This window comes from Telmatherina bonti, assembly GCF_933228915.1.
Source record: "Telmatherina bonti genome assembly, chromosome: 4".
In the NCBI taxonomy this organism is placed as follows: Eukaryota; Metazoa; Chordata; class Actinopteri; order Atheriniformes; family Telmatherinidae; genus Telmatherina; species Telmatherina bonti.
The window spans coordinates 25,160,988-25,173,738 of record NC_136622.1 but is presented as its reverse complement, the minus strand read 5'-3'; the positions used below and the strand labels follow the sequence as shown (position 1 = coordinate 25,173,738).

The 12,751-nt window shown below is 38.3% G+C and overlaps 1 protein-coding gene across 1 annotated transcript; it reads right to left on the bottom strand.

The window, feature by feature from the left end:
- Positions 1–1,879: 1,879 nt before the first annotated feature.
- Positions 1,880–12,628, bottom strand: top1b (DNA topoisomerase Ib). Its single transcript, XM_079238704.1, has 21 exons — positions 12,490–12,628; positions 12,154–12,178; positions 10,265–10,361; positions 9,520–9,646; positions 8,983–9,038; positions 8,751–8,855; positions 8,551–8,641; positions 8,373–8,458; positions 8,109–8,224; positions 7,903–8,024; positions 7,674–7,796; positions 7,404–7,591; positions 6,355–6,499; positions 6,104–6,247; positions 5,722–5,907; positions 5,149–5,217; positions 4,870–4,984; positions 4,365–4,492; positions 4,099–4,193; positions 3,688–3,837; positions 1,880–2,917 (listed from the first exon to the last, which is right to left on the bottom strand). The coding sequence occupies exons 1-21, from the start codon at positions 12,520–12,522 to the stop codon at positions 2,815–2,817; spliced, it is 2,304 nt and encodes a 767-aa protein (XP_079094830.1). The 5' UTR covers positions 12,523–12,628; the 3' UTR covers positions 1,880–2,814.
- Between the last annotated feature and the right edge of the window lie 123 nt (positions 12,629–12,751).

Genomic DNA, 12,751 nt, shown 5'->3' with positions numbered 1-12,751 from the left:
AGACAGCAAGAACCGTGGCAAGACTACGCAAGTTTGTCTGCTCCCAGATCCAACCAGCACAGGCACTCCCCCTCCCCCAAACCTACCAGGGACAGCATCATCCGAGCCAGAGTCAAAAACCAAGCTTCCGCTAGAGATTTTCACAATATAAGATATTGTTTCATGTTTTGTAAAAAAATAAAAAAAATAAAAATACAGAGGAAAAGTTTTAAGTATGGATTCTTCAAATGTTGGTGTGTCTCGTGATTAGATTTCTTAATAGAAATTAATATTTCATCTGTTTATTTTAAAACATTTTGTTTCTCCAACAATGTATCTTGCCTATGCTTATTTTGTAATCACAATTCAAGTGTGGTTGGTTTGTGTCTCTTTGAGGTCATGTTTCTTAACTTTTGAATCTCTTCATAGTTGGCTTATATTTCATCTATTCCAAAAATGTTGGTGGTTATAGGATGATGACTTTGTGTAGCATCTCCTCTTCATAACTGTAAATGTTTTAAATGTAAAGAGACTAGTTGCTGGAGGCATGTGTGTGCACCAATCAGACTCTTTCTGCAAAGCCATGCTGTTGTGATGGATGAAGAATGTGGTTTGGCATTGTCTCGGTTTGGCCTCTACTTAAAGAAACGCTGTCTGGATGGGAATATGCTGTGAGTCTCTGTCAGGGATTTCCAGCGTCTGTCCTTTAGGGCTGCTATCCTGCAGGTTTTTAATGTTTTTAGTTGTAGCACATTTGAATCCGATCAGTGGGTCAACATGCTGGCGCTGAACTTGACAACATACTGTTGAGGATAGCCATTTGAATTTGATCAGGTGTGTTGAAGCAGGGAATGATCTAAAACCTGCAGAAATATGGCCTTTGAGGACTAGAGCTTGACACACATGGTCTGAGCACTTTTCAGCAGTAATGGAGTATATAAATATGCAACTTGCGCGCAGAGATTCCTCCTGATTTTCTTATTGTGTTGATACAATAAACTGTAGATTGTGGGGTCTTCACAATTTTACATTCAGAAACATTATTCGGAAGTTGTGCATAACTTTCAGATGCAGCTTATCAAAAATTAGTCAACTTCTCCTGATGATTACAAATGAATGGTTCAGTTCTGAAATGGTCCTTTTATACCCAGTCATGTTGCTGGTCTGTTGCCAGTTAACCCAAGTAATGAGTTAATATTTTCCATGAAGTGGTAAAATGTCTCAGTGTCACCAGTAGTGTGTTGCTAATGTTATTTTAGGTATGAAATATCAGATAATGACATTTGCTGATCAATGTATTCTGGTTTTAATTTACATTTTACAACTTGCATTGTCAAGTTTGAGAACTTCTACACAACCTAAGACTGTGCTCTTATTTTGGAGAAAATGTACTATACTTCCTGCTGCTTATTGCGAATCATTTGTCAACTTTATGTAACTCACGCTTCAACAGAAGCACCTACTGTCGGCCTCATAAGATGAAGACCTTTTTTCTAAAACCCAACCACAAGTTCGGTAACAGGAAACTTTATTACTCACCTAACCATCACTTATTCTGTAGTTTCAGTTCAAATGAGCAGGGATGAATGTGAGTTAGGAATAATACTGATATTTGTGATTGTTGGAGCCTGACCCCTGACTGCAGATGATTAACTGTGACAAGATTGTGCTTCTCTTAGTTCACTCAGTGTACAGATGTTTGCCTCTACTTCCATTTAACAACAAGACAAACAAGACAAGGTTGATGTTTTATTCTTAAATGACAAAGCTCAAAACAACAAGCTTTCAAATCAGGATAAGATTGTGCCATTAATGATCCAGTAGCAAGAAATATTAATGACAAACGTTTGAATATCCATTCACATTAGGAAATTTTTCAAAGACAGTTTCGTAACGGTGTCTTTATTATTGTTGCAATACAAAAACAACACACTACAATGATACATGATGTGATTTTTTTTTGGCAAAATCCATACCCCCCTTGTCTGAGGGACCAGTCTCTCCTATCTCTGGCACATTAAACATATGCTTCTGTTATTACAAGTAACTGAGATCAATTTTATGCCCCGTTCATTGTAAAACTGAGGAAACCGACACAAAGGAGCTTGCATAAAAGCAATAAAGAGCTATTTGTTGAACAATGCTTGCAGCACACTAAAAAAGGAGTCAAAATTACTAAACAAATTACAGTGAATGAAAACATAATAAAAATATATACATCCCTGAAATAAACAGCAAACTTAAACTACATGGATTAAAGATGACATTCTGTGTTAATATGTACGGCCATAGTGCTAGGGTTTACTTATTCGCCTTGTCATCACTCTGTCAGGCTCATCTTATGGTACCCAGCTCTCACACCGAAACTACACCAACTGCAATCCATTTAATCTCTCGCACGTTGTTTCTTGCAGTCTCCCACGCAAACACTTCTTAATTCATTATTCTACGAGAATATAGATCTTCTCAATAACTCTGAGGGCTTACAAATTTCACAACATTTCATCTGACACAGCTTAATACTAATGCATTCATTGTTTCTGGATTACAGTCAGATAGCTGCAGCTACATACATACTACGTACTATAAAGTTTTTAAAAGAAATGCCTTTTTTGGCAGCTTGGTGAACTGTTTGAAGAGTTTTGTTGGTTTTTCTTGTACACAACCAATCAATATTTACAGCAGAATTATTAACCTGTGATCACAGCTTCAGAGTAGTCCTGGCATTCTCCTTCACTGGCCTGCAGTTACCACACAGTGGAACAATTTGACATCACTATAAACCACCCTTACAATCAAAAGGCCTGGGTAGAAAAGGTAAAACGCTAAATATGGTTAAAACTCATAATCCTTCTCTGCCATGTCAATTGCCCAGGCAAACTTCTCTCTCTGGGTTTTATTGTAGATCTTCTCAATGGGAATGTCCCATTTCTTACACCTGGACAGGAGAGAAAATGGACATGTTCAGGGCAAAAACAAAACACTTGTGTTTATTTCACTTTTTAGTTTTTGCTTAACTCATCTTTATTAAAAAAACATTTCATTTAATGAGAGTAGACTGGCTGGAATGCACATTGTTTAACAAAGAAAGTAACCACTGGTCTGTCTAGCAGTTAGTGCTACTGTGTCTTCATCACTTTTGCACATCTACTAACATATATTATCCAGTATGCCTGGTTCCCATGCACCACCCCACATAAGGGAGCCCCATCCCTTACACCCAACAACAAGGCAAAGCATGGAGCATTCCTGTTTCCATTGTGCTTGAGAATGAAGTTTTCAGAAATAGCTGTGGGGCATCAGTTAGTGAGGGCGGGCCACTGCTCCCTTTCTCTGGCCCTGGATTCAGCCACAGACAGCTCTTCACCGACTTCCCACATGGAACAAGTGTCGTTTGGGGACGCTCCCTAGCTTTCAGAAACAAACCCCATTGTTCCTCGCACTCACACGCTTTTCTTCCTCTTATTTTCCTTCTGCAGCCATTAGCTTTTTTGCTTCTGCTGCTCCTTTTCCTACAATGCAAGACCATTTCCTGCCTTTCTGTCACCAAGGTAGATGTGCACTCTGTACACCCTGCCACGCAGAGACAGCCAGTGGTTTACTCACTTACTATTTAAACTTTTTTAAACCTCAGTTAACAATTGTCATCACATAATGGTAAAGAATCATAGAACGCATTGAATGAAGTGTGTAATGCAACATAAATACCAAGCAACAGAGATGCGTGGATCCAAGTAGTTAAGCTTGGAAGTGCCCAAAGCAATCTGCTTATTCTCCTCTCTGTCTGTGGCTTGCACCTGGAGCTTCATCAACTGCTCTTCTATCCTCTGTACTGCTTTACGTTTCATCTCCACAGCCCTGCAAGTGAAAGGAAACACAAGAGAAAAAGAGGAATATACAAAAAGAAAAACGGCAGAAAGAAACTCAAAGACAGATGGATAGAGACAGGAGCATAAAGAATAGAGAGGTAACAAGGAATACTTTAATCCTAAATGTATACTTCAAATAGTATTGATGTTTTGTTGAAGAGTGAACAGAAACAGTTTAACTGCCTCCCATGCTGACAGTTAAGCAAGAAAGGAAAAATCCAACACTTTGATGGTGCTTGGCTGTTCTTACTTTTTACTCTTTTCATCACGGGAAGCTTTGTGATCAGCCTTGGCAGCTTTTAGCTGCTTCCTGGCCTCAGATAGTTGGTTTTGTTTATCGTCAATCTGCAATCACAATAAAAACATGTTAAGTAAATAAGATAGTTCAGATAGCAGAGAGAAGGGATACATTTTGCTTTAACAATGACAGAGTAAATGTCCACCAAAAAAAAAAAAAAGTTTCAAACTTAAATTTTGTGAAACCAAAACCAAAGAAAGTCTAGCACAATTATTGACCTTGGTTTGAAGAGTCTGCATGGATTTCTCAAATGTTTTTGGTGGAGCTCTCTGGTGGTTACAAAGAATGGCCACTGCCCGATTGGCTCGGTTGTATGACAGGATCTTGGCTGGGATGCTGTCATCAGCTGTTGACCCAACAACACAGCAAGGTATGAGGGGACGTTTCAGACATTTGCTATTAGAAATCCAACTGATGTAACTAACTACTTAAACGTGCAATAAAATATGTACTTATAAAATAAATTAGTATTTGCACATAGATTATCTGTATTGTCAGAATATATTAACATAATTGTATTAATATAAACAACCACATGACCGTGGTGTTACAGCATCCTGACTGTAAAACTCAACACAAAAGTTAACAAGTACATCTTTATGTGCAGTCTATGGTTAAAGAAATTCAATACTGATAGAGATACAATCCTGTATGTTATAATTCCTTACAGATGTTAATCATGTTAAATGTTTGATTATTTTGATTGAAGCTGCTGATGCTTACGACAGGTAAGTTCCTTGAGCTGCTGCTGCAGAGTGATTGAGGCATTGTAGGTACGAAAAACCTTGGCTGTCAGTCCATCCATCAGTTCTTGTAAGTGCTTATTGAGAATTGAAGTCTGCAGGGAATGCGGAAACAAAAAGACCAAGTTGGAACAGATGACCAGAACAGATGAGTTCACAAGAATTTTCCAAAATGAAACTAATTTAATTGTAGACCATTCACATTTTATCTGTCAAAACTGAAGCCTTGGAGGCAGATCCAAAAGAAAGAATGGCTTACGTTCAGTCTGTCAAACAGATCGTCTTCAGCTTGCTTGTTTTCCAGAAATAACTGGAGGTTTTTAAAGACCTGGCAATATATAAACAACAATCAGTGGTAATGAAACAATTTCCATTTTACTCATCAGGCTGCAAATGTTCATAGATGCACCAGAAGGGTGTGTCATTTATTTCTGTTCATAATGGTTCATTAGTTGGAGGGTGAAATATTTTTTTGTTGGTACTGCTACATCTAAAGTGGCAAAGTATGGAGTAAATGCCGTACTAGAGGCATTGTAATTGAAAACAGAGCTGTGTGTGTGTATAAATGTGTGCGTGTGGTTGAGCACACTGCAGTAATAGCAGGAAACAGACCACCCTCTGAGGCCGAACTGACGGAAAGCATTCTGCATCTGATCACCTGAATGTGCAAACATCTTCCACAGAGTATAAACTTATGTCATTAACAGTGATCTCTGCATTAGTTTAAAAACAACAATAAAAAGTGATAATTAATATTGCTGTGTAATACATCTACCTTTCCTCTCTGTTTATTGACATATTCCTGTCATTTTTTCTTGAAAAAGCATCTCACCCTTTTCTCCACTGGAATCTTGTTGTAGTAGCGGATTGAGTCTTTTCCCAAGAAGTCAAACTCTACCACATACTCTTGGTCATCCATCTTGGGGTACAGTTTGATGTGCTCCACCCGTAATGAGCAGCAGCCAACAGTGTCCGCAGTCTCACCTTCCTCCTTTTCATTACCTGCCCTCAGTGCCAGCTACAAAGCATCACACATTATGGTCATTATTACAAAGGAAGTCCTCATTTATTCTATGCACTTAGTTTGGCATTAATGTGTGAAAGGAGAGTAACTTTTAAGTTCAGCTGTTCATTTTACATTAACCTGATGATGAACACCCAATGTAATATCAGAATAAGTGGGTGTTTTTCATGTTCCCACTTGTTATGCACACCTTGTCTATAAAATACAGTGCCACAGCTCTCTGTCTGATCCGCATCTCCTTCGACTTCCAGTCATCTCTATACTGAGCCCGGATGCGATCTACGCACTTCTTCAAACGCCGGGCAGTCTCGTATTTCTGCCAGTCTTTCTCCCCCTGCACAAACATACATATGTCGAATTATTCCTTTTCCCATCAGGGAAGCACTGATAATATCAGCCACAAAAGACCTCTGCAGCGTGAAGATATACATGGACAGGCACCTTGATCCTTGAACTAGGGTTTAACATGATGTACTTGATGGAGCCCTGGATGTTCTCTGTCCATGACGCTAACCAGGTCACCTTGTTGTCATGACGAACCTCCTTCCATTTTGTACCTGGTGGAGGTTTAGGGTGCTTCGAGTCCCTGATGGCAAAAGAAGCAGGTTTACTAAAAACAGCTGAAAAGTATGTTGACATGTTTGGCTTTATGGCTTTGAAGCACAGAGGAGTATTTCTTTTGGTGCACAGATGCCTGACTCCACTGAGGTTGCGACTACACTTAACAGCCAAATTTTACATTTTGCCCTTGTGGACCAGGATTTACCTCATGCTGGAAACACTGCAACTCTGAGACAATAGTGTAGAGAACGTGTCCAGTATGTGGGGATCAACACGTCCTCCCTGGGTTGTGTAATTGTTTGCACAGATACACCATACTATGACAGGAAGACTACCTTTGACACAGTGCCAATGGTGTGTGAGTGTGTGTGTGTATGTGTGTGTTGAAGTGATCGGTCTGCTATACTCTACATGCCACAGACATTCTTCCCCTTCGGTCTCTTTGATGGCAATGACTGCTTCAAATTAGCCTTCTCTCTCTCTCCCTCTTTACCTTTCTTTCTTTCCCTCAGGCATGGGATGACAGAGATAAAAAAGAACATTATTCCTACTGTCTATAAATAACTCCAGCAATCACAAGAGTTAGAAAATTGAAGAGCAGATAAAGACAGATGATTGAAAACAGACAGTGATGGAAAAAGTGTTAAGTATAATCCTAAAAGTAACCTCCAGACAACCTGAAAGCTTCCCCACATACTCGTTCCCCTATTAGCCTTAATGAATTACTTACACAACAATCGAAACAAAGCCACTTCTTGTAACTGTACCTACAGTAGTTTGACAGGGCCACCTAGTGGTCGACCTCAGAACGACAGTCATAAGATCATCTTTTTGACAGGTTCGGCAGCTTCCTAGGCAGCTAAAAGTCAAGTTGAAATAATGATTTGTGGAAGATATAATGTTGATAGTGGTGGTAAAAGTTTCCCTACTTGCTACAGTTGATAATGATGTCTTCAGGTCTGATGCGCCGCTTCAGCATTCCCATTTTTGGGTGATCACCTCGTCCTCTGAAAAGGCCCGGCGGCTCAATACGGAAGTTTCCAATCCTCTCCTTGTGGTTGTCCATGATACAGAAACCATACTCCTGGACCAGCCGCTCATTTTCCTCTTTGATTTTCTTTAAAGTGTGTGAAAATAAAAATCAGGTACTCAGCAAAGTTCTGAAGGTTGCAAGAGTCTGTTAGTGAATGAATACCAACCTGTTTCTCCTCCTTTGACATCTGTTTGCGAGCCTCTGATTGGGCCTTGAAGTATTCACTCATTTCACTGAAGTTACACTTATTCAGGTCAGTAATGACAGACTTTTCCTCTGATGTCATTTCCTACAATACAAGAGATGGCAAAACATTCCAGTATGAATCCTCGGAATTTAACACACACGTTTAGCTTAAGAGCATTAGCACACATTTTATGTCTCGTTATCCTCACCTTTCTCCAGTCTTTAAAAAAATTCTTCCTAAATATATCCTTAGTGGTGTACTCATGATCTAACATCTTGGCAAAAAATGTAGCTACCTCCTCAGCAGGAGCACCAAGTTTCATAGGCTTACCTAAGAAAAGTAACAAATAAATAACGTAAGCATGACCCATATAATAAAAAATAATTAGTTTAACCGTTTTCAGAGACAACTCACCATCATAGTAAAATTTGACTTTGCTAGGCAAAGGCTCATATGGAGGAGCAAACACTGGACCCTTATGTTCAAGAAAGCGCCACTTTGAACCATCAGTATATCGTTCCTCCTCCCACCTAATAACCACATACAAGAACATAACATAACCCATTAGGGAAGAGAAACATACATCTGCTTCTCAGTCATGTATAACAAATTATCTAAATGTTTTCAGTTTGCAATTTTTTTGCAAAGTTAAACAATTTGGATTAATGATGATGTTACCATTTCCACTTCTCCTCTTCTTCTTTTTTGGCTTTCTTTCCCTCTGTTGCTTTTTTGCCTTTTGTCTTCTTTTTGTGTTTGATATCCTTTAATGCAATGAAGGCACATAAATAAACTTATTAATTACAAAGCCATGTCCAGCGTGGAGAGCACAACAATGTATTAAAGCTGAATGTACCTCATCTTCTTCGTCCTCTCCGTAATCATGTTTCCTCTTTTTGGCCTTTTTGTCATGCTCCACCTTGACTTTTTTGGGTTTGTACTCAAACCTGTAAACAATTACGCTGAAATGTTACTGAATCCATGATTACAAAAATACAATCAACCTAACCTTAAATGTACATGCAGGAGTTTTGGTTACTTTTGAGTGACACCTACTCTTCATCATCATACTCTCGCTTGGTGGTCTTGCTGTGCTGGGAAGATGGGTAGAAGCCATTGTCTTCTTCAGGCTCACTCTTAATTGCAGCAGGACTTTTCTCTCTGGGTCAAACATAGACATTGAACTGCATATTAGTAAGAAAATTACATTAATGACAATGTATGTCAGAGCAATGCTGCTTGACATCTCTATTTTTCACATTGGCAGCTACAAAGTTATTGTGTTTACCTTACATATCCATTTTCTTTGTCCTTTTTAGGCTTGTCTGAATGGGATGATTGAATCTGCCAGAAAAAGGGATTATGTCACGTCATAAAACTGTGTATCGACTACTTTCACTGTCTTGTGTCTCTGTATTGGCCCTATGTTGGACTGGTGACCTGTCCAGGATGTACCCATCTCTACCCTAATAGCAGCTGGAACTGACTCCAACATCCCCTGAAACCCTAAACTGGATGTTGCCGGTACGGGAAATTGATGGATATATTAATGGATATTAATATATTTATACTAAACTAATCTTGGCTTTAAGTCAGAGTTATAATGTTTTGTTTTCTAATTAGGTAAAACCCTAAAAGTTACTGGAATGTATTAATATATGCCAGTGAGTTATCCTGGTAACGATATATTTACTCTGTAACTATGAGAAAATAAAATTTTTAATAGTTTACAAAATAATTCAATCAAGCTAGCAAAATAAGACAGACTTTATTTCCTAGAGATTAGAAATTTTACCAAAGTCACACTGACATTCGACAAACAAACCTTGTCCTCTCTCCTCTTCTCTTTGTCCTTGTCTTTGTGTTTTTCTTTGTGTTTATCTGAGCTGCCATTGCTGTGCTTCAGCTTCTCTTTGTCTTTGTGTTTCTTCTCAGAGTACTCCTTATGTTCGCTGGAGCACAGAGACCACAGAGGTCAAGGAGCAAGTGCAAGAGGTCAGACGCGGTGCACAGACACAAAGAATGTCATCAACAAAAAAACCAAGCATCAGCAGCATCCACTTTATCATTTTTAACATACAAGGATGTTGTCAAAACAGCCTGTAATAATGACCAACATTATGGATGTGCAAATATACTGCAGCCCCCAGTTGTTTCCAAATTCAACAAGACAAAAAGTAAAATAGCAAATACTCCACAATGGTTCAAATTACTAATTCTTTGCAAAAGTCACTTATATGAGTGGATTTGGTGTCATTGTAATTCACATTTAACAGTTTAACACAGAAGAGTTTTACTAATTCCCATCTACATAGAATTTACCTCTGTGATTCTGTCATGTTTATTAAATACAAAATTTCTAAAAAAATTAATGAGCTTTGTGGTCATCCTCCTCTTTTAACAGCTGAAGGCATCAGTAAAGCACTGCTGACAATTAAAACTGATCATGTAGCTGTAGGCAACTTTAATAAATCAACATTCATTTTTTCAAGTAATACCTTCACCTATGGGGTAGGGTGGAGGAGGGGGTGGGGGGCTTTGGGTAGGGGAGGACAAAACATAAATCATACCTGTTGCTGTGCCTGAATTTATCACGTTCTTTGTCTTTTTTGTGATCTTTGTGTCTAGGTTCCTTTTCTTTGTGCTTGTCTTTATATTTGTGAGTATCTGTAACAAAATGAAGAAATTAATTTGTGAGCACTGAAAAAAAGTCTCTTTTTAAGACGGCACATTTTAACTGGATTAGAAACACGGTTGCTAGAACAAACTCAGGATACATAATAACTTTCTTTTTTCATTCCACAACTTGTGAGTCATTATACACATAAGAATAAAAGCATCAGTGTGCCTTTGAACTTTTTCAACATGAAAAAAAGTGTAAAAGCTTTGCAAAGATGCATTGTTGAAGATCAATGCCTAATAAGGCACACTGCAGCACACACTTAGACAAGTAACAAAAGAGGCACACATAACATGAAGGTATTGCCTCTGAAAAAAAAAGAGAAAGCAGGAAAAAATCTAAAACTGATAAAACACAAAAATTTTGCCATGCCAACTAAATATAATACACATCTGAGACATACCCCATCTACGGAGCTTTATTACTGGATCATTACATCTGACAAATAAATGTAATGGCAGAATTTTACTCTTTTTACTATTAAATGTGGAGCAAGATCTAACTTTGCTTTTGTGGTATGGTAAACATCTAAGATTGCAGAGTATTTAAGCGGCTTGTCTTATCTTATAAGAACAGAATACTTATCAGCCATGAAAAGTAAATGCTACATTGGCCAAATTAATGTAGTCGAGTGGAGCGTAAAATATTTTCCTCTTAGAAGCTTGTCACATTGGAAACACTTATATTTTAAGAGATGGAAAAGCAAATCAGATGCATATATTTAATGTTAAACACAAAACATGTAGCCTGGCTAAGTGGAGGAATATTACAAGGGTTTACTTCACAGTACAGCTATTTTACCAAACAGCCCAACAGCATTTCCACGAGCTTATTGTAGGTTATATCATCGCCTTCAAATATTACTTTGACATTCTTGCCTTGTAATATTCAAACAGCTTTACATAAAAATAAGCCTTTTTTTTTTTTTTTTTTTAAGTATTATTTAAGAAAAAAAAATTGTACACATTGATATAGCCACTAACATGTGTCCTAAAAGGTTTCCTTCTAGACCTGCATTCACCTGTTTTCATGCCAATGTAATAACGTTATTATCTGCCATGTTGACGCAGAACATACCAAATAGAACAAAACAAGTCCCCACAAAGGGCTTTGGCTTCCTTCAAATTAAGCAGCAAATCACGCAATTCGCAGAAAGTGTGCTTAACTTTCTAAGTTTAAGAGACGCTCTGGAGGAGGCTATAACTAGATCAAAAACATCACATGCGCTCAATAATATAGTGCAACTTTCTTTGGTGGGATGTAAAGTTTTAAACTCCTGTGCATTCCCAGCTGGCAGAGCAAATCTTTGTCAGTATAATAGTGATAGAGTCGTAGGTAAAGATGGTGTTAAAATACGGGTACGAAGAGGCGATAAGCATCCAGCTAGAGCCTCCATATCACGGCGGACAGTTGGCTGACTGAGCGGCGCCCTGGATGCTACACACTGAAAAAGAAAATGGCGCAGAGACTAAGTCCTCAGCCCCATTTCGGCCACTTTCAGCTCCAAAATTTTCTGTAATTGCACGTTCATATTATTAAATAAAAACATGCAAAATTAAGTCAAAGCCAGGCTCTTTTAGAATAGCCCGTTAGTTTTAAAAACCGATGGTGATAAGTGTGTATTTCAGATGCTCTTTTTGAACAATAGCCGCAAGAGAGTGGAAGAGAAGGGACTTAGTCTCTGGGACGCCATTTCTGTCCTTTAAAAACTAACAGTAGACAGGTAGACACGATTACGGTTAAAATAGATATATGCAAAATCCTCCTCAAAAGACATACCGCTTCCTTTAGATCCACAGTTGACCTGAAAATTAAAAGAAAAAAGGTTTTCAATATTTCAATTTTTAAAATGCCGGTTGCTCGGCTGTTCAAGTTTCAATTGGCATACAAGTACACACAACAAAGACGCTATTTGACTAAAATGATTTAAAATAAAAAACCAACAAGCGACATAATTAGAGTTGCTTCTGCAGCTAAATAAACAGCGCAACTTCCAATGTTGGCTGACGTTTTCTTTAGTTATTTTAAAACATAAAGGTTATTACTCGTGTTATGTCAGTTGTTGCGGATTAATAGAAACTATCATAAAAATGGTGCCTATTGGTTTAGAGCTACCTGAGAGTCTCCGCGTCCATGATCTCCACTCATGGCCAGGTAGTTTTTGTTTTTAAATCGGGAAAACTTATCAAAAAGAGACAGTTCAGGATGCGATTGCTCAGGATACAAGGTTCAGGGAACCCTCACTGACAGCCCGGAATGGAGTCCCAACATTTACAGACTGCGCATGCTCATCCAGGACAACGCTGTGCGTGGTCCCCAAATGAATCAGTATCAAAATACTATTTGAAGTCTGTCATTGGTCATTACAGCAGTTGTT

Bases quoted from the DNA above. Each gene is read 5' to 3' on its own strand.
- top1b (XM_079238704.1), bottom strand. From the start codon at position 12,522: ATGAGTGGAGATCATGGACGCGGAGACTCTCAG. The intron at 5,218-5,721 runs GTGAGATGCTTT...ATATATTGCCAG, and splicing joins AGATTCCAGTGGAGAAAAGG to GTCTTTAAAAACCTCCAGTT. The intron at 4,985-5,148 runs GTAAGCCATTCT...CATTCCCTGCAG, and splicing joins ATCTGTTTGACAGACTGAAC to ACTTCAATTCTCAATAAGCA.